This window comes from Lolium perenne, chromosome 7 (genome assembly GCF_019359855.2).
Source record: "Lolium perenne isolate Kyuss_39 chromosome 7, Kyuss_2.0, whole genome shotgun sequence".
Taxonomy (NCBI): domain Eukaryota; kingdom Viridiplantae; phylum Streptophyta; class Magnoliopsida; order Poales; family Poaceae; genus Lolium; species Lolium perenne.
The window spans coordinates 325676776-325701143 of NC_067250.2; the positions used below are offsets into that span (position 1 = coordinate 325676776).

The 24368-nt window shown below is 39.0% G+C and overlaps 1 protein-coding gene across 2 annotated transcripts; it reads left to right on the forward strand.

Moving 5' to 3' along the window:
• The first annotated feature begins 3078 nt into the window (after positions 1-3078).
• Positions 3079-6149, forward strand: LOC127319170 (cysteine-rich receptor-like protein kinase 25). 2 transcript variants are annotated; one of them, XR_007862439.2, is made up of 8 exons: positions 3079-3339; positions 3608-3756; positions 3854-4130; positions 4257-4503; positions 4615-4765; positions 4873-5056; positions 5775-5844; positions 5948-6149. XR_007862439.2 is itself a non-coding variant. In XM_051349383.2 (7 exons), the coding sequence occupies exons 2-6, from the start codon at positions 3610-3612 to the stop codon at positions 5047-5049; spliced, it is 999 nt and encodes a 332-aa protein (XP_051205343.1). In that variant the 5' UTR covers positions 3080-3339; positions 3608-3609; the 3' UTR covers positions 5050-5056; positions 5775-6149. The 2 variants fall into 2 exon arrangements, 1 of the variants encoding a protein (XP_051205343.1); XM_051349383.2 differs by having other exon boundaries at positions 3080-3339; positions 5775-6149.
• Positions 6150-24368: the final 18219 nt, after the last annotated feature.

Sequence of the window (24368 nt, forward strand, 5' to 3'; positions counted from 1 at the left end):
ATGTTCGTAACCACATAAAACATTATGCAATCTTTCTCTTCCTTTGTCAAGATGCCCTTTTTAGAGGCACCAGCCTTGCCACCGTGACATTTGAAGAGGAGGAGCTTGGGGTCATGCTTGGGCTCGTCGATATTGTACCGAGATATCGGGTTATGCATAGTGGGAACATCATCCGCATAGTACGTTGTCGTGGCGTCGCCATCTCCCGAGGATAGTTGCCTCAGCTATGCATGCTTCAATCTTATTTTTGTTGCCACATTTGTTTCGAATATACTTGAACTCTCTCTCAATGCAAAACCGCCAACGATACTGCACCGGTCCACCCAAGAGTGCCTCGTTCGCAAGATGCACAATGAGATGTAACATCGGAGTAAAGAAACCTGGTGGAAAGATCATCTCTAACTTGCATAACAACTCCGGCACTTGATCATGCAACTTCGCAATCACCGACTCACATATCTGCTTAGCACAGACCGTGCGGAAGAAATGGCTCAACTCCGCAAGCACTCGCCAGACATGCTCGGGGAGATACCCTCGAACCATCACCGGCATCGCCGCTCAATCCATATATGATAGTCGTGACTCTTGAGCCCGTTTACTTTTCCCGTTGTAAGATTGACTCCCTTACTCATATTCGAACAATAGCCATCTGGGAACATAACGGCGTATTTCAGCCACATCATTGCCTCCTTCTTCTGGAGACTATCAAGCACGTAGTTGGCATGCGGCTTGACCCAATTTTTTCTATTGCCCTCAGGAGGATGCATGTGTAGTCTTTGCCTGTCACACAGATTCTCAACATCGACTCTAGCCTTGACATTATCCTTTGTCTTGTCAGAATGTTCAGGACGGTGTTAAAAACGGACTCCCCACATTCTTTTCGGTGTGCATCATATCGATGTTATGGGGAAGTTCGAGATCCTTGTAATACTCGAGCTGCGTTAAGCCCGGCACGTGAGTCCGCTTGTGTGTCTCACCATATCCCACAAATGTTTTGCCGGGTTCTTTACTACGCCGGAGAGCACGTAGCTCACCATCAACAGCTTTCACCATTGAACTTTGGTATCGTTTCTTCTTCACGCACAACTTTGCCCTTTGTGAAGTTCTTTTTGTCTCCTCTGAACCGATGCCCTCTTTTGAGGTACTTTCGATGTTTGTCAAATGCGACATATTTGCGACCCGCATTCAGCCAAATGAACTCCAATCGGTGCCTGCACACTGGGCATGGAAACCTACCAGCTGTACAATGCCCGCAAAATAGAGCGTACCTGTAGGTCGTGCATGGAATATTGGAACCATACTTTCATGACACAGGTTGTCGTCGTGGCGCGGGCGTAGGTCAAGGTCCGTTGGTGCCAAGAGTGGTGCACATCAGCCCCAAGCGGTTGCATGAATACAATCAAATTCATACCCGGGTAATCATGCCCTGGAATGATCATCGACAGGAATATGGTCTTCCTTTGCATAAGGACTCCGGGAGGGAGATTGAGCAGAATAACAAACACGGGCCAACAGCTGTACGCGGATGCTGACATACCATATGGATTGAATCCATCGGTTGCTATCGCAATTCTGACATTCCGAGCATCATTTGCCTTATCGGGTGTTTTGCATCGAAGTTCTCGCCATGCTTTACCATCGATGGGTGCCCCATGTTTAGTCGTCCCTCCGCGTCCTTGAATCTCAACCCGTTCTTATGCCACGTCATCTGTTTGGCTGACTCCTCGGACATGTAAAGCCGTTGGATTCTTTTTATGAACGGGAGATAACGAAGAATCTTCACGGCGACTTTTGTCTGCACCTTCTCACCATTAGCTCTGGTTATCTCATGATACCTAGAGGACCCACACTTGCTACAATATTTGTCATCCGCAAACTCTTTCCAAAACAAAAGACAGTTTTTGGGACAACAATCATACTTCACATAATCCATGCTGAGCGCTTTCAACATTTTCTTTGCTGCATACATGGTTTTAGGCAGACAATGGCCTTCGGGCAACATGTTACCAACAGTTACCAAATTTTTTTCAAAGCATGCACGGTGTCGTTTAACCGGGCCTTGTCGGCTAGTACTTGCGCGATGGCATCGAGCTGAGAAATTTTTGCACCCTCGTATAGAGGCCTCTTAGCCGCAGCCATCATATCATAGAAGGCCTTTGCGGTAGGCTCGGGTTCCTCCGGTTCTGGCGGTTCCTCCGGTTCTGGCGGTCCCTCAGGTTCTGGCGGTTCCTCCTGTTCTGGCGATTCTGGCATGTAGGCATCGTGGAGATCATCTAGCAAGTATCTAATCCCATCGTCCTCATTGCCATCGATTCGCTGCCTCATCACCTCACCTCTGTCACGTTCGTACTGAGCAAAGTCGACACACGTGACGTAATCAGGCATATACCCATTCAACCAAAGATGTTTAGTCATATCATCCTTTCCGTGACGATGACGCCTCTTGCAACGAGCGCAAGGGCAACTTGGACGAACGCCTGACTTTGAACCACGCGCTAACTCCTTCACTAATAAATTGGTCTTCCATACCCACTCTTCTGTCATTTCAGTCGAACTAGCACGGCCACTGTACATCCACCCATTATCAGCCATCCTCTGCTTGATTGGGAGACAAACAACAAATAGTACCATGAAATTAAATGCATCATATTTTTTTTTATTTTACCGGGCGAAACGCATGCATCAACCTACATCTCTACTAGGTGGGCTCCTAGCAGCCGCCGGATCCGTAGTTGGCTACGTTCTCCATGCTCTACCCCGGTCCAAGTCAGAATTTCGGCAGCACCTCCCCGCTGCTCTCCCGATACACGTCTCGGCAAAGCTGTCCCCTAGGCAATCGATCAATATGCCATATTCTAGTAACCCAACATGTCGATGGTATCAAAGCCGGCCATGAGATAATATTGACTCATAAGGAAGACTTCATGTGCACCTCCTTCCTCATGTAATTATTCATTTCAATAGTCAATGTTTTCAACCACACCACTGCACGATGCGATAGATACTCGCTAACTGTAGTTTTGTGGTTTCCCAGTCTATATACATCACAAGGAAAATATATAGATTACTCAGTGATGAAGGGACGTATAGGTGGCAGAGCGCGTTCCCTGCATACATGTTAGCTGGGCATCTAATCACATGGACCCTATATTGTTATCTCGGCCGATCGAAAGACTCGACTTAGGCTCCACTGAAGTCAACGTATACCATTCTTCTTCCTTCGGTTGCTCCTTTATATATCTACCCCCACCATCTCATAGCTAGCAAGGAGACCATTCATACGATTTCTCTCTTCCCAGCAGCAAGGATCCTTCAAGGCCTCAAGCGCTCCTCTCAAAGGTTAGTGATTTTGTGCAGCTTGCTATTTCAGATGTTCATAGAACTATCATGTTAAATATTACTTCCTCCGTTTCACAAAAGTTGTCTTAGATTTGTCTAAATTTGGATGTATCTAGATACTAAATAGCATGTAGATACATCTAAATTTAACAAATTTCAGGCAAATTCGATAGGACAGAGGGAGTACTTCTATTATTTGCTTTGGTGAAATGAGAAATTTTAGAAATCCACAACATTATTTGGCCACTTACGCCTCCTAAATCATCAGAAATGGCCACCGGAAGTAGATCCCTCGAGAAACAGACAAGTACCGACGAACTACCAAAGCAACTACCATATGACTTTCTGAAGAAAATTACAAATGACTTTGCTGAAGATCGGAAAATTAGTGGAGGTCCATTTGGAACACTTTATAAGGTTTGACTTTCCCTTGATATTTTTTTGGTGCTTTCATTTATGGTTGATTACCAAGCATGCTGCTAATATATAGTACTATGTGTGCGAGATTAAACAGGGAATTGTTCCTGGAATTGGTCCTAAAGATGACAAAGTGATTTCTGTGAAGAAACTTCAGGAAAACGCACCGATGCCACCTAACAAGACATTTAATAACGAGGTTCAGAATGTAATGGCACTGAAGCATGTAAACATAGTAGAGTTGGTTGGATTCTGCTGTGAAACACAGAAGAAATTGGTGCAGTTTGATAAAAGATATATAATGGCAGACATCACTGAAAGTTTACTCTGCTACGAACATTTACCTATGGGGAGCGTTAAAGTTAATCTTTTTGGTATGCGTTGATCTTCTAGTATCTCTTAATTCTAAATATCGAACTAAGGAGAACGAAGGAAAGTTCTATGTTAACAATTTTGTATTTAGCTTTGGGGGTTCTTTATTCTTTTACACCAATGTACAGGGACAAAAGCAGCCGAGGTTGCGGCTTCAAGAAAAGATTGGGACTCACGCTTCAAGATAATAAAAGGGATCTGCCAGGGTTTACGTTTTCTACATACGTTGGATATCCCGATTATCCATATGGATCTAAAGCCCGAAAACATACTATTGGATGCAAATATGGTTCCGAAGATTGCGGATTTCGCACTCTCTAGAGTCTTTGGGCAAGAACAAACCCGGTTGTGCACACAAACAGTTGTGGGATCATAGTAAGCTCACTATCAAATTTCTTATCATTAGTTTGTTCCTTAATTATAATGTAAATTGCATTTTCCTGACTCTAGTATTGTCTACTTAATTTCAATGTTAATGCCATCTAGTGGGTACATGGCTCCAGAATATCTTTATAGAGGTGAAATTTCGGCCCAGTCAGATATCTATAGTTTAGGCGTAATAATGATGGAGATCACCACAAGAGAGCAGAACAGTTCCGGAAATGACCAACCGTCCGCGAGAAAATTTATTGAAAAAGTAAGAAGGAATATTATACAACTATTTGTAAAATTGAAATTTAAGATTATATTACATTTTGGTTTGTACATTTTCACCAGTCATCATGATTCCAATTGTGCGTGTAGGTACAAAACACTTGGGATAAGGAGCAGCACATAGCATCGAAGTACTATTCGTTAGGTCCACAGGGCCTCCAGCAAGTTAAACTATGCATCAAAATTGCGCTGGAATGTGTTTCTATTGATCGGAAACAGAGACCCACTATAGTAGAAATTGTTGAGAGGCTCAACGGAATAAAATGAACTGCAGGTATGGAAACATTAATGAATGGGCCTCTTCTATTTTGTATGTCTTCTTCTCTTCACTTCAGTTTGTTTATAATTAGCTGAATTATTTTCATGTCAACTCAGAAGGAACTTACTTCTGTTTTTCCTTTGAAAGGTGATAAATTTTAACAAATATGTTCTTGCGGTTTCATGATGCTGACTATGAATAATAAATGTTTTAACCGCCAAAATTGAACTCACATTCATGCACATATGTTTTGATTTTCTAAGATGCATTGATATATTTCAAATTATCTGGCATCATTTTTTGATTTATTATGTTTTGGTGATACTTACTAAGAAAGTGAGCACACATACACTCTGATTTTCACTATGGAACATAGTCCAGTGCTACACCTACTATCGTGGGTTAGCGTAATTTAATTCTATTAATCAGGATGGCCTTATAAGTTTGTGAACTTTTTTTTTGCGGGTGAATTAAAGGTGTACACTAAGCATAACTTAATGTCTGGAAACAAGGGATGTGATTTCCTTCTCAATTGTAGTATAAAATGTCCGATGAAGATACATGCAAGCTTTGTCTAATTGTTGTCAATTGAATGCACAGCTTACTTAATTCTAATTTTCATTTCTTCTTTTTGAATATTTACCACTTCTGAATATTTAGTTTCAAGAATATATGCATAATCACTTAGATCTTGCTATACATTTCAAATAGTTCAAATTTTATGACATTTCAGGTCTCTCGTGCGGTATGGAGTGAGCCTACAAGTTGGGTCTCCAGAGGTCCGGAGAACAAAACATATTGCGGTACTGATACGAGTCCTCTGTTCTATTTTGAACTACTACACTTCAATATAATGCCATTGTGGAAGCACTAAATGTAATTTATTTTTGGAAACTGCTCGTCCAGATTTTTTCCCCCTTTTTGATCAACATGTGGGATCCAACAGGTTATGGTGTGTTCTCTTAATGTCAATTTGAAAAGTAGTTTGTTTTTCCTAGCTATTTTGATTGATATGTATTGTTCTCAACTTGGGACCATGCTATTTAAAAGAATACATATTTAATAAAGATCATGTTATAGCGCACACAATCCTTAAGATGTGTTTGTATATTAGTGGATGTCCCATGTTTCTGTAAGGTAATTGGACAATACTGGCGATTTAGGGGGCTGCAATTGGCCTTTCAATATCTTGTTCTGGTGTGTCATGAGTAGACTCGTTCAATAGATTCCTTGTTCTCTAATAAAGTACCGGAGGATATCGAGGATCAAGAGTACTTTGTCCAATAATTGTCCACCTGTACACGTTCTGAGAGAAATGCATCCCCCCCCCCCGCCCCCTCGCTTGATGGCCTAGAAAATAAAATGGGCCTTGTCCCGAAGCACGTGACATCCATACTTACAAAAGGTCATATTTTATTAGGACAACAATGATAACCCTTCTGAATAGGATAATATCAAACAAATATACATGTGACAACATGATGATCAGATTTTCCGACGGAACTTCTTAGAGTCTTGAACAAACAAAATATAGTAGAAGGGTTATCATGGCCTCTGAGGTATAGATGATCCAAAACATCGTCAACGCCAGCAACTCCGGGGGCTACACCCTTTGCCTCTTTGTCGATTACCTCACCCCTTTGCCACCATGAAAATACCTAGTGCCTCATGAGATGGCCCTAAAGCTATGTCTTGATTCACATTACGTAAACTTGATTCACAAAAAACCATATTACACACTTGGATATTTTATAGTGTAACTAATAAAACAGAAACTCCCGTTAACAATATTACTTGTCATAGTTATTTCTGGTGTTTTTAAAAAACACTCGGCAAAGAAGATCCTACCGTGGGTCAACGATGAGTAACCATTAAAAGAAATGTGTTCAGTGTATATGCCAAGGCTTACAGTATGCAAACCGTGAATATGCCGAGCACATTTATTGTCAATGCTCGGCATATGAGTTTGTTTGCCGAGTGCCCCAATAAATTGCACTGGGTATATGCTTTATGCTCGGCAATTTACACATACGTCGTGGAATACGGTTCGAATTGATGGTCCCAAAATTGTAAAGATTTCAATTGATGGTCAGTAAACTGTCTTTGGCTCCAGAGCTCCAATGCTCCCACTATTAAAAAATCGAAAATCATAATAATAAGTTTGAAAACATTCTGATTTTTTTTGGATGTATTGAACAGTGTATAGTACGTGTGTGGAAAATGAGAATGCAAAAATATTTGTACTTTAAGCAACACAAAAATGATAAAATCTGGTAACGATTAGGGTTCTAAAAATATACATTATTTACCATACTCAGATTCACACTTTTGTTATTTTTCTAGCTCAAAATACAGAGTTTCTAGCTCATTGAATACATCCAAAAAATTAAAGAACTTTTAAATAGGATTTGTTTTTATATTAGAGACAGCAATGGAGCTTGGGAGATAGAAATCCCTTCTCTTGATATCCTCCTACACTCACTAGTAGGAAACAGGGCTTCCGTGGGAGCCTTTTGTCGCGGGCGCGATTGCACCCGCGACAAATGGCGTGGCCACGTGTAATATCCCAGGAGATGGGGTTACAAAAATAGAGGAAACAGTTGTGTGCATTGCATTCATGCATAGAAAATCTGGGGAATTTTCGCGCTTTAAAGTAAAACAGTCACAGTAACTGAAGTTTCACTTGACCTTGGTGGAATTGAAGTAGCTCATCAAGTCAAGTGCTATAAACCTCAATGTGACTTTGTTAAAACCTTGTTTTGGGTAGAGATGATTTGATATAAGGGGATTGATCAAATGGAATTAATAATCAACACAACAATACTTTACTCAATGATCAATTGCTTGATCATACAAAAGATTACAACATGGTAATCCTTGCCATAACATATGAACATCCATTTAATTGGAAATCAAGTAACAATAAATGGAGAAACCATTCTTCACTTATCTTCTCCATGTCTTAAAACTAATCTATGATCCTACCATGAACCTTATGGTATTCATTTTACTTCATCCTTGGAAACCAGACAAGGAGATCAACTCAAGAAGTATATATTCTTCTCTATTCCAAATAGTTAAGAATCAAACCTAGAGAGGTGAGAGTTCTATTACAATTATTAGAGATGCATTAACAAACCTTGAGTTAAACCTTGGATATGCATCCAAGTATTCAAAACATCATCTTCAAGAGGAACCCTAGGATATTATTGAAGACATTTCCTAGAGAGAGAACCCATTTATTCCAACCATAGATGTTGGTGACCACATAATTATCTTTGGAGAATAACCTTAGGTTAGTATTGAAGTCATTCCCAAGTGAGAGAGCCCATTCATATCAATTCTAGATTTACCTATTAATGAATAAAGGACAATCTTGGAACTAAAGTATTGGGTTGTAAACCATTTCATCTTGGAGTGGTGAGATAACCAAATACCAAGTGGAATAAGACTATATCCATGCATTAGTGAAATAAGGAGTGGAATAATCCAACTAAGTTAGACAGTTGAATCTTTAGCTCAAAGAACCTAAATAAATATTAGGAGTACACCATAAAACCTAGAATAAACCATTCATATATGAGAGAGCTCAAGCTATAGTGTTATACTCAAGATAGTTGAGGCAACACTTAAATTTAAGGGAGAGAACTATCCTTATACCAGATGATCATATCATCATTGTTTAAGAAGAACCCTAACAGAATATCTCAGGTATTCTCCTGGGATATAAATTATTGAAGCAACCATAATAGTCCCATTCAAGAAACTATAAAATAAAGTCTATGTTTAGTTGATCAAGACATAACTTGATCTTGGGAGTGAGAAACCAAATTCATCAGAGATACCTCAGCAAGCCAAATCTTGATCATTATAAATTGAGTAATGATCATAAAATCTAAGAACTTGAGGAATTAATATCAAGAACAAGTTGATCATGTCTAACCGTGATCATGTACTTGAGATATGTGAGGATAAGATAAACCCTAATAGGAAAAGTAGATATCATTCACCACATAAAATTATGGGGAGATCATTAGTAAGCAACCCTTGACTTATATCCCAACCTTTACTTGTGAACCAATAGGTGATCACAATTAGAATCCTACCATATCTATAATTCCTAAATTAATGAATATAAGAAAACCTTAGAGTTAAACTCTATATTTTATATGGTGAGAAACCAATCATCTATATAACCAAAGTTAACTATAAAAAAGAAACATAACTACTTTAGTTACTTGAACAATAGATTAAAGATATAATAGAAATCTATTGATATAAGATAAAACCAATTCTCAAGTCTTAAGTAATTAAAGGAGAACAGAAACAATTAAACAACTAACCTTATCATGGTTAGGGGAGATTCAACCCTAGCATGCAATATGGTGTCATCTCATCTCTACAACCCAGAATTAAATCTCAACCCTAGTTTGTGTATCACTTGGATAATCACAAATAAAACCTAAACCACAATTAAGATTCAACTCATGTGTCATTAGGTAAATAACATTGGAACCCTATATTTGCACATCAAATAAACCTTATGCTTCAATTCTTGAACATAAGCAAAATCTTGTGCTACACTTTATAATTGAAACCATATGTATGGTGATCAACCAATTAACCTATTAACCAAGATCAAACCATGATGAGAGTAGAATTACTCTAAGTATTTCAAGGTACTAGTAGAATACAATTTGAATGCTAACCTTGAAATAAGGTTATAATAAAACCTACAAGACCTTAACAAGTAAGTGCTTCCATAAAATTATGTGCAAGTGACAAATTCCTCAAACAGAAACCAAGCACTAATAATAAGCTATGTAGTACTTTGAGTTCAAAGTATTAACTCTAATTATTCAACAGGGAGTATATCAGAAATGAGAAAGGAAATTAAAACTAATACCTAAATTTTTGCCTAATTAAAAATTGTAGCAAGGCCACTTATATATATTAATGTTTATTCAAGAAGAATGCAATAATATAATGCATTCCACATTAGTCCTCATGAAATTCCAATTATCAAATACCTGCAAAATAGAAAAGAGTTAAACTATGAATTCAAACCTGAATTCAAATAGAACAAAACAAAACAGAAAATCAAACAGAAAAAAGAAAAGGGGGATACTTACCTGGGCAGGCCATGGCAGCCCAGCACGAGCCCACCAGAACAGCCCAGTCCACCAACCAGGAGCAGCCCACTAAGCCAGCCCGATACCCCTTCATCCAAAATATCGGAGAGGAGCTCGTCCTCATCCTCTCCGAGCGCATGGACGACAGCACGACACCGTGAGGAGCTTCTCCTCTCGCTGGCGTCCTCTCCTTGCTCCGAATTCGTGACGAGGCGCATTCCCGAACCCTATAAGTACCCTGGACGACGAAATTGCTCCGTTTCTTCCTCTTTCCTCTCCAATTCCATCCATGCCGAAATCTGGCCCCGCCAGTCTTACTCACCGCCGGCGAACGAGGCCTCCACGAGCCAATCTAAGCACACCAGCGTGACGGCCACCCTCGACAAGCTCAGCTCACGGAAGGAATCCAGCTGAGGTGCCCGAGATCGACGCCGACGCCACCGTCTTCTCCGACACCGGCAGCTACGACTCGCGAACCCGACTACCCCCGCCTTCGTCGAGCGGCCTATCAGGCCTGTGGTGAGTGTGCGCTCCCGAGACCCCTTATTTGTGCAATTTCATCAACGAGCCTACGATTCGAGATCCCGCCGGAGTTGCTCCGCCGCTGGCATGTTTGCCGGCGATGCTCCTGACCCATTCGAAAATCCAACACCACTATGTAGTCCAAATGTCGAGGGAGTCCGTAGGTACGAGTTTCGTCTGGGGTGCTCCTAAATCGGCGGCGCCGTTTCAGCCATCGGCGGCTAAACGTCGGCGAGGTCAAACGCTGGTCAAATTTTGACCAGTCTTCGTCCGCGTGGCAGCTGGCGTGGACTAGGGTCCACCAGTCAGTGACATGGGTAGAACCCCAACCGGTACACTTAGCCTTTTCTATTTTAATTTAAATCCAGCAAATTCTGCAACTTCAAATAATTATAGAAAAATCATATTAACTCAGAAAAATAAAAATAAGACATCAAAATTCTTATAAAAGTAAAATCTATTTAATAAAAATATAATATGAAATTTTTATTTTAAATAAAAATTTAATTGTTTAATACTTGTTATTTAAAGCCTTTAATTTTAATTCTAAATTCGATTAAAATTCAATAATTAGGAAAACTTCATAAAATAAATAAAAACCAGTAAAGTAAATAAAGAAAACATTAAAACTAATTTTCTTTATTTGGAACTTATTAAATCTATATTAATAGGAATTAAACCCTGATTAATAATTACCCTAATTATTAAAATCTTTAAAAATAGAAAAATGCCAAATCCAATATTAATTTTTATTTCAAAGTTATTAATAACTTCAACCTTAAAGTGAAGTTATTAATTCAAGAACTTTAGGGTATTTAGAAAACCCTAATTTCATAAGTTATAGAACCAGGAACTCATCATTTCATGTGACTCCTAAAACCCTAATATCATTAGGAACCCTAGCTCCATTATTACATGATAACCCTAGTTTGCTTCTAACCTAAACCCTAGGTTAGCACATGTGATCATGGTACCTTCTTTCAAATCATAGAACCATAGTAGCAACTAAACACTAGTCTTGGTCTCATAAAATGTAGGAGACCATCACCAATATATGGGTATCCCATATGTTCATCCTCATCAGACCTAACTAATCAAGTAGAGTCAACCAAGTGTAAACCCTAGATCCTATTATCAAATCCATCATCCATATTCATTCCTACTTAGCATCACACCAAGGTGATGAACCTCAGGTGCAACTATGCCAAACCCTGAGCATTACCCAACCATACTCCATTAAACCCTACTAGTATGAAATACTTAGGAACCATCCCATTTAAGGACCAACCATTCTTTACTTAGGGAATTAAATAGCAAACCTAAACAATCTCAACCTAATTGATATACTTCTTATTATTTAAGAAGTATGTTCTTCAAAAGTTATTCTTTTGAAGTAAACCGAGAACCATCACCAACCCTGCTTATAAGGATCTATAAACCCTAGCCAGCTATCACGAGCAAGATAAACCAATCTTGATAGCGCCCTTGTGTAATTAATTGCTTAGGATGCCTAGGCATAACCCCACCTGGTATTGATGAATCCAACCTTGTTTGGATCCATCTAATATCTACTCCAGAACCAATTAGAATCATAGAAAACCATAGAATCCCACAAACCTAATTATCATACTTGTTCTTCATTTAAGAACATGTTCTTCAAAAGCTATTCTTTTGAATTATATAATAAGTAATCACCAACCATGCCATATAGTACTAAAACTGACCACTATTCTTTACTTGTTAACATTATGCCATTTATCATTCTTTGTATGCCCAATTGATTATTATGATTTATTATCTACCTGTTTATAATACCAAGTAATCACACCTGAATAATAACCTTGAATGTGAATCACTCTAAAAGTGTAACACACCCTGAACTAATCATTACAACTCACTGATCCTAGATCATCGGGGTTAGGACACGCTTAGAACGATTGCATCTCATACTTATGCATTATTGCATCCTTGCCAATCTTTTAAACATCGTCCTTACCGGACGATGATGCTATTTCAGAATTTGGAGTTACTACGTATCGAAGACCTTGCCTGCATAATCTTGCAGTCAAGAAAGGCAAGTTCATCACTTGCTCATGTCAATTGAGTATTTTTATCAAATTACTTGCAAAGTATTATGGTTATCACTATTGCACAAAAATCAAAACCACTACTTTCATAACTATGAATATGACTATGTGGTGGGCAATGGAACCATGGATTGTGTTGATATGGTGGAGGTTCCATTGCACGGGTTTATATCCATCTAGGATTAAACAACAAATGTCGCCAGTGATTCTTGTGCCGTAATATCCGTGTTAACCATAAGATCCGGAGTGGGACGGAGTAGTCAAAAGTGTTTCCACCTCTCGTTCATCAACGGATGCGCTTTACCGTAGTACACTTGTAATCCAAGGGGGCAAGCTGGTGAGGCTGGGGAGTCCTAAGTCCCCACGGCATAGTCCGTAGTACACTTGTCGCCCGAAGGAGCAAGATGGTGAGGCTGGGGAGTCCTAAGTCCCCACGGTATTGCGGTCTAGGATGGGTTGTAGCCACCGGCGTAGGAGTGTATGGTAGAGCCCAGCACTGTTGTCGTGGTCGGGGTCCACCTTGAAATCTACAGGAATAATGGGACCGACGTGGACCCAGGGTCGGCGCATGCAACAACGGGTGGGTGTTCGAGGTAGCGGAGGAACATGATTGGCTAGACCTTATACCGGGCCTCACACCATAGGAAGTGTGGACGGGGAATATGCCCGGTTGGCACCAAGGTTAAGATCTCTTATGGGTAAAGCAACACACCTCTGCAGAGTGTAAAGAACCGTGACCTGTCACTCCCTGTTCCGGGATATGGAATCGCGAACGCTGCTATGGAAAGGAGCTCCATGAAGTTCTAGTAAACCGGTGAAGGCTGACGGACATAGCTCTTCTGAATAAAAGCAACCTTTTGAAGAAATGGTTATGAAAACCTGCATTGGTATTAGACTTTCTGGTCTAATGCCGTAGCTAGTGCATTAAACACCTCTTTCCTATAATGAACTTGTTGAGTACGCTCGTACTCATTCCACTCTTAAATCCCCTGCTTAGATATGGAGGCATCAAAGGAGGATCTACAGTACAACTCGAAGGCCGAGGATTCAACAACTACTTCACGAGACAGGACCCTGTCAAAGGAGGCAGATACCACATCCAACAAGGAGAAAACCTAGTTTAGTCATAGAATGGAACTAGCTTCCTACACATAGCTCCTATTTAGCTAGAATCTATTCATAGCCTCTATAGCTAGCTAAATACTCTACAAATAGAGTTCGTAATAAGACTAGACTACGAGTCGTTCTTCTGGAGCTTATTTGCAGTTTTACCTCATTGTAAAGTAGGAGGCTATGATGATCTTATGTAATAGAGTCAGTGTTGTAATTCTATAGACATGCCTTGGACCCACATATGTTTCTGGTGTACCACTCTGAGCGATATAATACTAGTGGAACGGTGTTTCATTGGTGTTATATCAGACTTGCATACTACACCATGCAGTGGTATGCCGGGTCACCACAGTTGGTATCAGAGCAAATGCTTTGACCCTAGGATTAAAACCCTTTAAATGAGACCTATAGGATTGGTAGTGTCTATAGGAAGTTGTCTTAGTTAAACCAAATCTTCTTATGACTTGAGATGGATATTCACTTGAGAATAATCCTGACACACTTGAGTCAACCTTTCCTACCTATCTTTCCTAAGTAAAGATAGTTAGCTAATCCCAAACATGTAGGACACCCTTAAGTCCTTAAAACAATAGATGAGTAGATCACAGTTGGTATACAATACATGGTAGTCCAAAGAGAGGATACAACCATAAGGCAGATATCCTAGTGGAAGATGTGTACCAACACATGTTATGATTAAATAAAATTATCCAGACCTGTAATAGGAGTAATATCAAGTGATGAAGATAATTAAGATATCCTAATAGAAGATGTAGACAAGTTAAGTAATGAGTAAGTAAAATATCCAAACTTGTAAAACAACTAATAGTTAGTGATAAAAACAAGTGATATGAGGTAGTATAGACCATGATGAGTCAATCATGGGAGTTAAGGAAGAGTGATAGGAATAATTTATGCATACTTACAGGATAGAGGTAGTAATCATATATGATTCATCTGAGGATCATTATGTGATGAACATCTAAAGTATTTAGGAGAAGTACAATAAGAAGCCAAGTGCTAATCAATAGTGCAAGAATTGTGTTCCAAAACAATGGGAAGAGTGCCAAGCACATCATGACCATAGTCTTATGAAAAAAAATATGGAAGTATAGGAGCTATATTTCCATAGTTATGTGTTTAGAGTAGCAATGTTAGAACCTAGACATGTCATGTGAGATAGTACTCAATAAAATGAAAGTTAAGTAGTACTTCCAAAGAAAATTAGGTTAACCTTAACCATCCCAAGCCACTTTGTTTCAAGTTTATCACATTGCCAATGTGCAATTAAGATAAATGTTGAGACAAATAGTAGAAATCCAGATAATTGTGCTAAGTATCACGATATAAACCTATCTTATGTGGTGTTATATACTACACATCAGAGCCTGATGTTTAGAGATGTCTTACTCAACTATCATATTCAGGCTTATGATGGTGTGTATTATAAGCACAAAGCTGAATCTTCTTGGATTTTATTGGATTTTCCTTGTTTAACTAGATCCATACATGAAGTTTGACTTTGATATGCAAATGCATGTTGCAATATCAAGCCATTACTTGATGCTATAGATCTAGATGGTAATGGTATCCGTGTGAGGAAGTGACGAATTCTGGAAGATTCCGAAGACAAGATGAAGGTTTATCAGAGAAAGGAAGTAAAGTTGTGGGAAGTAACCACAATACTCTGAAGGAAGTACAATCAAAAACTCATGTTTTTCCTCAACAGAGGAGTACTTTAGTACATAAGAAGCATGAAGGTGAGAAATATGATGATAATGGAGAAGTAGAAGTAGAACCATAGTCTTTATGGAAGAGGGAGTGCATGGGAAATCACTTAGGATGCTATAATCATAGTGTCAGTTAGTGGTTCTTTTGCAAAATAAACCCTGAATAAAGAAAGATGACCTATGAAACCATAGCAGATATAAGAAGACCATAGTTGATATCAGAAGACCACAATTGGTATAGGATCAATGTTGCGAGATAAAGCAGAAGATGTCTCGTCCAGTTGATCAGAACCTATAATAGAATCCATTTTTAGATATCAAATAGCCACAGTTGGTATAATAACCACAGCTGGTATCAGTTGGTATTACAAATAGTCCACGATTTAATTATTTGTAACAAGAAGTTGTGAACAAATAAAATTTTGTTAACCAATTAACAATGACCTATAATCATTAAGTCGAAGGATTCACATTGGATGTCCACAACTGAGTGGATATACCACGAACATTCTTCATGAGACCTTAGAAGAAGTACAAACCAAAGCTATACTTAGACCAATATTCCAACCATAAGTCCAATAGTTGGAAGAAAAGGAGTTGAAGACTATAAGAAAACTCTAAGGGGTAGAGTAAAGATTGAGTTTGATGTACAATAACTCAATACTCTAAGCTAGATAGAAGCAGAAGGTCTGAACTGAGAGGAAGTTCGATCTTATTTTCATAAGATTGTTGAACACTACTTTCAGAAGGATGTCAAACCAGAAGTCGAGGTTTATACCTCGAGTAAGTAAGAAGGGGACAATAACTTGAGAAAGTGAGTAATATTTAATCAGAAGTATGGAAGCTCAAGTAAAATAAGGATAATGAAGTTGGATGAAGGAAATACCATAGACCAAATACAGTTCAAAAAAGCCAAAGACCGAAGAAGATTGAACATACCAATATCAAAGACTAATAGAATGATTCCTTTCATGGAACCTAAAGAACACAAAATAGTTACAGGTATCAGCTATAAACCATGATTGGATGGACTAAATGAGTCTAATCCATTCTTAGAGGAATAAACCACCATGATCAATTACATAGTAAGTACCTTACCAAGTACCATTATTGCAGTTTTGGTAGTAAGGGAAAACAAACACCTATTTACCAATTAGGAGTATGTTATCAAACTAGTCTTCAGTTAAGACTAGCAGTATAAGAAGAAGTCTCAACCATTGAATCTTCAATGAGAAAGGAAACAAGCTTGTAGAAATTGGAAGAAATCAATGAATCAAAGTAAGAACCATGGTTCAGAGACAAAACCTAATGGATTCCAGGAAGAATCTGGACAAGAGATATATTCAATTATATCTAGTGAGATCACCAAGGCGTTTGAGAAAAGATGTAGTCTGCACAAGTCAGATCCACACTCCGAAACGTGAGAGAGTTCAAACTTCGAGGACGAAGTTTAGTTTAAGGGGTAGAGACTGTAATATCCCAGGAGATGGGGTTACAAAAATAGAGGAAACAGTTGTGTGCATTGCATTCATTCATAGAAAATCTGGGGAATTTTCGCGCTTTAAAGTAAAACAGTCACAGTAACTGAAGTTTCACTTGACCTTGGTGGAATTGAAGTAGCTCATCAAGTCAAGTGCTATAAACCTCAATGTGACTTTGTTAAAATCTTGTTTTGGGTAGAGATGATTTGATATAAGGGGATTGATCAAATGGAATTAATCATAATCAACACAACAATACTTTACTCAATGATCAATTGCTTGATCATACAAAAGATTACAACATGGTAATCCTTGCCATAACATATGAACATCCATTTAATTGGAAATCAAGTAACAATAAATGGAGAAACCATTCTTCACTTATCTTCCCCATGTCTTAAAACTAATCTATGATCCTACCATGAACCTTATGGTATTCATTTTACTTCATCCTTGGAAACCAGACAAGGAGATCAACTCAAGAAGTATATATTCTTCTCTATTCCAAATAGTTAAGAATCAAACCTAGAGAGGTGAGAGTTCTATTACAATTATTAGAGATGCATTAACAAACCTTGAGTTAAACCTTGGATATGCATCCAAGTATTCAAAACATCATCTTCAAGAGGAACCCTAGGATATTATTGAAGACATTTCCTAGAGAGAGAACCCATTTATTCCAACCATAGATGTTGGTGACCACATAATTATCTTTGGAGAATAACCTTAGGTTAGTATTGAAGTCATTCCCAAGTGAGAGAGCCCATTCATATCAATTCTAGATTTACCTATTAATGAATAAAGGACAATCTTGGAACTAAAGTATTGGGTTGTAAACCATTTCATCTTGGAGTGGTGAGATAACCAAATACCAAGTGGAATAAGACTATATCCATGCATTAGTGAAATAAGGAGTGGAATAATCCAACTAAGTTAGACAGTTGAATCTTTAGCTCAGCAACCTAAATAAATATTAGGAGTACACCATAAAACCTAGAATAAACCATTCATATATGAGAGAGCTCAAGCTATAGTGTTATACTCAAGATAGTTGAGGCAACACTTAAATTTAAGGGAGAGAACTATCCTTATACCAGATGATCATATCATCATTGTTTAAGAAGAACCCTAACAGAATATCTCAGGTATTCTCCTGGGATATAAATTATTGAAGCAACCATAATAGTCCCATTCAAGAAACTATAAAATAAAGTCTATGTTTAGTTTATCAAGACAACACTTGATCTTGGGAGTGAGAAACCAAATTCATCAGAGATACCTCAGCAAGCCAAATCTTGATCATTATAAATTGAGTAATGATCATAAAATCTAAGAACTTGAGGAATTAATATCAAGAACAAGTTGATCATGTCTAACCGTGATCATGTACTTGAGATATGTGAGGATAAGATAAACCCTAATAGGAAAAGTAGATATCATTCACCACATAAAATTATGGGGAGATCATTAGTAAGCAACCCTTGACTTATATCCCAACCTTTACTTGTGAACCAATAGGTGATCACAATTAGAATCCTACCATATCTATAATTCCTAAATTAATGAATCTAAGAAAACCTTAGAGTTAAACTCTATATTTTATATGGTGAGAAACCAATCATCTATATAACCAAAGTTAACTATAAAAAAGAAACATAACTACTTTAGTTACTTGAACAATAGATTAAAGATATAATAGAAATCTATTGATATAAGATAAAACCAATTCTCAAGTCTTAAGTAATTAAAGGAGAACAGAAACAATTAAACAACTAACCTTATCATGGTTAGGGGAGATTCAACCCTAGCATGCAATATGGTGTCATCTCATCTCTACAACCCAGAATTAAATCTCAACCCTAGTTTGTGTATCACTTGGATAATCACAAATAAAACCTAAACCACAATTAAGATTCAACTCATGTGTCATTAGGTAAATAACATTTGAACCCTATATTTGCACATCAAATAAACCTTATGCTTCAATTCTTGAACATAAGCAAAATCTTGTGCTACACTTTATAATTGAAACCATATGTATGGTGATCAACCAATTAACCTATTAACCAAGATCAAACCATGATGAGAGTAGAATTACTCTAAGTATTTCAAGGTACTAGTAGAATACAATTTGAATGCTAACCTTGAAATAAGGTTATAATAAAACCTACAAGACCTTAACAAGTAAGTGCTTCCATAAAATTATGTGCAAGTGACAAATTCCTCAAACAGAAACCAAGCACTAATAATAAGCTATGTAGTACTTTGAGTTCAAGGTATTAACTCTAATTATTCAACAGGGAGTATATCAGAAATGAGAAAGGAAATTAAAACTAATACCTAAATTCTTGCCTAATTAAAAATTGTAGCAAGGCCACTTATATATATTAATGTTTATTCAAGAAGAATGCAATAATATAATGCATTCCATATTAGTCCTCATGAAATTCCAATTATCAAATACCTGCAAAATAGAAAAGAGTTAAACTATGAATTCAAACCTGAATTCAAATAGAACAAAACAAAACAGAAAATCAAACAGAAAAAAGAAAAGGGGGATACTTACCTGGGCAGGCCATGGCAGCCCAGCACGAGCCCACCAGAACAGCCCAGTCCACCAACCAGGAGCAGCCCACTAAGCCAGCCCGATACCCCTTCGTCCAAAATATCGGAGAGGAGCTCGTCCTCATCCTCTCCGAGCGCATGGACGACAGCACGACACCGTGAGGAGCTTCTCCTCTCGCTGGCGTCCTCTCCTTGCTCCGAATTCGTGACGAGGCGCATTCCCGAACCCTATAAGTACCCTGGACGACGAAATTGCTCCGTTTCTTCCTCTTTCCTCTCCAATTCCATCCATGCCGAAATCTGGCCCCGCCAGTCTTACTCACCGCCGGCGAACGAGGCCTCCACGAGCCAATCTAAGCACACCAGCGTGACGGCCACCCTCGACAAGCTCAGCTCACGGAAGGAATCCAGCTGAGGTGCCCGAAATCGACGCCGACGCCACCGTCTTCTCCGACACCGGCAGCTACGAATTCTGGCGAACCCGACTACCCCTGCCTTCGTCGAGCAGCCTATCAGGCTCAGGGTGAGTGTGCGCTCCCAGAGACCCCTTATTTGTGCAATTTCATCAACAGTAGCCTACGATTCGAGATCCCGCCGGAGTTGCTCCGCCGCGGGCATGTTTGCCGGCGACGCTCCGGTGACCCATTCGAAAATCCAACACCACTATGTAGTCCAGCGTGTCGAGGGGAGTCCGTAGGTACGAGTTTCGCTTCCGGGGGTGCCCTAAATCGACGGCGCCGTTTCCAGTTGGCCGCCGGCGGCTAAACGTCGGCGAGGTCAAACGCTGGTCAAATTTTGACCAGTCTTCGTCCGCGTGGCAGCTGGCGTGGACTAGGGTCCACCAGTCAGTGACATGGGTAGAACCCCAACCGGTACACTTAGCCTTTTCTATTTTAATTTAAATCCAGCAAATTCTGCAACTTCAAATAATTATAGAAAAATCATATTAACTCAGAAAAAATAAAAATAAGACATCAAAATTCTTATAAAAGTAAACTCTATTTAATAAAAATATAATATGAAATTTTTATTTTAAATAAAAATTTAATTGTTTAATACTTGTTATTTAAAGCCTTTAATTTTAATTCTAAATTCGATTAAAATTCAATAATTAGGAAAACTTCATAAAATAAATAAAAACCAGTAAAGTAAATAAAGAAAACATTAAAACTAATTTTCTTTATTTGGAACTTATTAAATCTATATTAATAGGAATTAAACCCTGATTAATAATTACCCTAATTATTAAAATCTTTAAAAATAGAAAAATGCCAAATCCAATATTTTTTTTATTTCAAAGTTATTAATAACTTCAACCTTAAAGTGAAGTTATTAATTCAAGAACTTTAGGGTATTTAGAAAACCCTAATTTCATAAGTTATAGAACCAGGAACTCATCATTTCATGTGACTCCTAAAACCCTAATATCATTAGGAACCCTAGCTCCATTATTACATGGAAACCCTAGTTTGCTTCTAACCTAAACCCTAGGTTAGCACATGTGATCATGGTTCCTTCTTTCAAATCATAGAACCATAGTAGCAACTAAACACTAGTCTTGGTCTCATAAAATGTAGGAGACCATCACCAATATATGGGTATCCCATATGTTCATCCTCATCAGACCTAACTAATCAAGTAGAGTCAACCAAGTGTAAACCCTAGATCCTATTATCAAATCCATCATCCATATTCATTCCTACTTAGCATCACACCAAGGTGATGAACCTCAGGTGCAACTATGCCAAACCCTGAGCATTACCCAACCATACTCCATTAAACCCTACTAGTATGAAATACTTAGGAACCATCCCATTTAAGAACCAACCATTCTTTACTTAGGGAATTAAATAGCAAACCTAAACAATCTCAACCTAATTGATATACTTCTTATTATTTAAGAAGTATGTTCTTCAAAAGTTATTCTTTTGAAGTAAACCGAGAACCATCACCAACCCTGCTTATAAGGATCTATAAACCCTAGCCAGCTATCACGAGCAAGATAAACCAATCTTGATAGCGCCCTTGTGTAATTAATTGCTTAGGATGCCTAGGCATAACCCCACCTAGTATTGATGAATCCAACCTTGTTTGGATCCATCTAATATCTACTCCAGAACCAATTAGAATCATAGAAAACCATAGAATCCCACAAACCTAATTATCATACTTGTTCTTCATTTAAGAACATGTTCTTCAAAAGCTATTCTTTTGAATTATATAATAAGTAATCACCAACCATGCCATATAGTACTAAAACTGACCACTATTCTTTACTTGTTAACATTATGCCATTTATCATTCTTTGTATGCCCAATTGATTATTATGCTTTATTATCTACCTGTTTATAATACCAAGTAATCACACCTGAATAATAACCTTGAATGTGAATCACTCTAAAAGTGTAACACACCCTGAACTAATCATTACAACTCACTGATCCTAGATCATCGGGGTTAGGACACGCTTAGAACGATTGCATCTCATACTTATGCATTATTGCATCCTTGCCAATCTTTTAAACATCGTCCTTACCGGACGATGATGCTATTTCAGAATTTGGAGTTACTACGTATCGAAGACCTTGCCTGCATAATCTTGCAGTCAAGAAAGGCAAGTTCATCACTTGCTCATGTCAATTGAGTATTTTTATCAAATTACTTGCAAAGTATTATGGTTATCACTATTGCACAAAAATCAAAACCACTACTTTCATAACTATGAATATGACTATGTGGTGGGCAATGGAACCATGGATTGTGTTGATATGGTGGAGGTTCCATTGCACGGGTTTATATCCATCTAGGATTAAACAACAAATGTCGCCAGTGATTCTTGTGCCGTAATATCCGTGTTAACCATAAGATCCGGAGTGGGACGGAGTAGTCAAAAGTGTTTCCACCTCTCGTTCATCAACGGATGCGCTTTACCGTAGTACACTTGTAATCCAAGGGGACAAGCTGGTGAGGCTGGGGAGTCCTAAGTCCCCACGGCATAGTCCGTAGTACACTTGTCGCCCGAAGGAGCAAGATGGTGAGGCTGGGGAGTCCTAAGTCCCCACGGTATTGCGGTCTAGGATGGGTTGCAGCCACCGGCGTAGGAGTGTATGGTAGAGCCCAAGATCGTTGTCGTGGTCGGGGTCCACCTTGAAATCTACAGGAATAATGGGACCGACGTGGACCCAGGGTCGGCGCATGCAACAACGGGTGGGTGTTCGAGGTAGCGGAGGAACATGATTGGCTAGACCTTATACCGGGCCTCACACCATAGGAAGTGTGGACGGGGAATATGCCCGGTTGGCACCAAGGTTAAGATCTCTTATGGGTAAAGCAACACACCTCTGCAGAGTGTAAAGAACCGTGACCTGTCACTCCCTGTTCCGGGATATGGAACTGCGAACGCTGCCGGAAAGGAGCTCCATGAAGTTCTAGTAAACCGGTGAAGGCTGACGGACATAGCTCTTCTGAATAAAAGCAACCTTTTGAAGAAATGGTTATGAAAACCTGCATTGGTATTAGACTTTCTGGTCTAATGCCGTAGCTAGTGCATTAAACACCTCTTTCCTATAATGAACTTGTTGAGTACGCTCGTACTCATTCCACTCTTAAATCCCCTGCTTAGATATGGAGGCATCAAAGGAGGATCTACAGTACAACTCGAAGGCCGGGGATTCAACAACTACTTCACGAGACAGGACCCTGTCAAAGGAGGCAGATACCACATCCAACAAGGAGAAAACCTAGTTTAGTCATAGAATGGAACTAGCTTCCTACACATAGCTCCTATTTAGCTAGAATCTATTCATAGCCTCTATAGCTAGCTAAATACTCTACAAATAGAGTTCGTAATAAGACTAGACTACGAGTCGTTCTTCTGGAGCTTATTTGCAGTTTTACCTCATTGTAAAGTAGGAGGCTATGATGATCTTATGTAATAGAGTCAGTGTTGTAATTCTATAGACATGCCTTGGACCCGCATATGTTTCTGTTGTACCACTCTGAGCGATATAATACTAGTGGAACGGTGTTTCATTGGTGTTATATCAGACTTGCATACTACACCATGCAGTGGTATGCCGGGTCACCACACCACGTCGCCCCGGAACCATTCCGAGAAAGCCGGGCCTTTTGTCGCGGGCCGTATCACCACCCGCGACAAAAGGGGTCTGAGCTTTGGCGCCGCCTGCCAGCACCCCTTTTGTCGCGGTTCGTAATACGGCCCGCGACAAAAGGGCCATGCCTATATATACACACAGCCAGCCCCCCACCTCCCTACATTTTTTTCCTTGATGGTGAAAGGTGGAGGTGTATGCTAGCTCATTTTTTCTTCATGTGCACAAGAGGTGTTTGATGAAATGTGTATGAGGGATGCCACTTGATTTTATTTGATAAGATTTTTCCTCTTTTTGATCCTAAAAGGTTAGCAACTATTTTCTCGTATATACATAGTCCGTACAATACTAATTTTAGCAAGGTGATTGCATCTGATACATAATTGTACTTATGATGCAGATGAGTCATCCATGGATGTATGGTAACCGATGTGCTCCCGCTTTCAGAGAGGGCGTGAATTCTTTCCTGCTTGTGGCCGAGGCCAACAAGTCGAAGCAAGGTTTTATGTGATGTCCATGTCTGAAATGTAAGAACGAGAAGGATTACTCTTGCTCAAGAGACATTAAGAGCCACCTGCTTCGGTT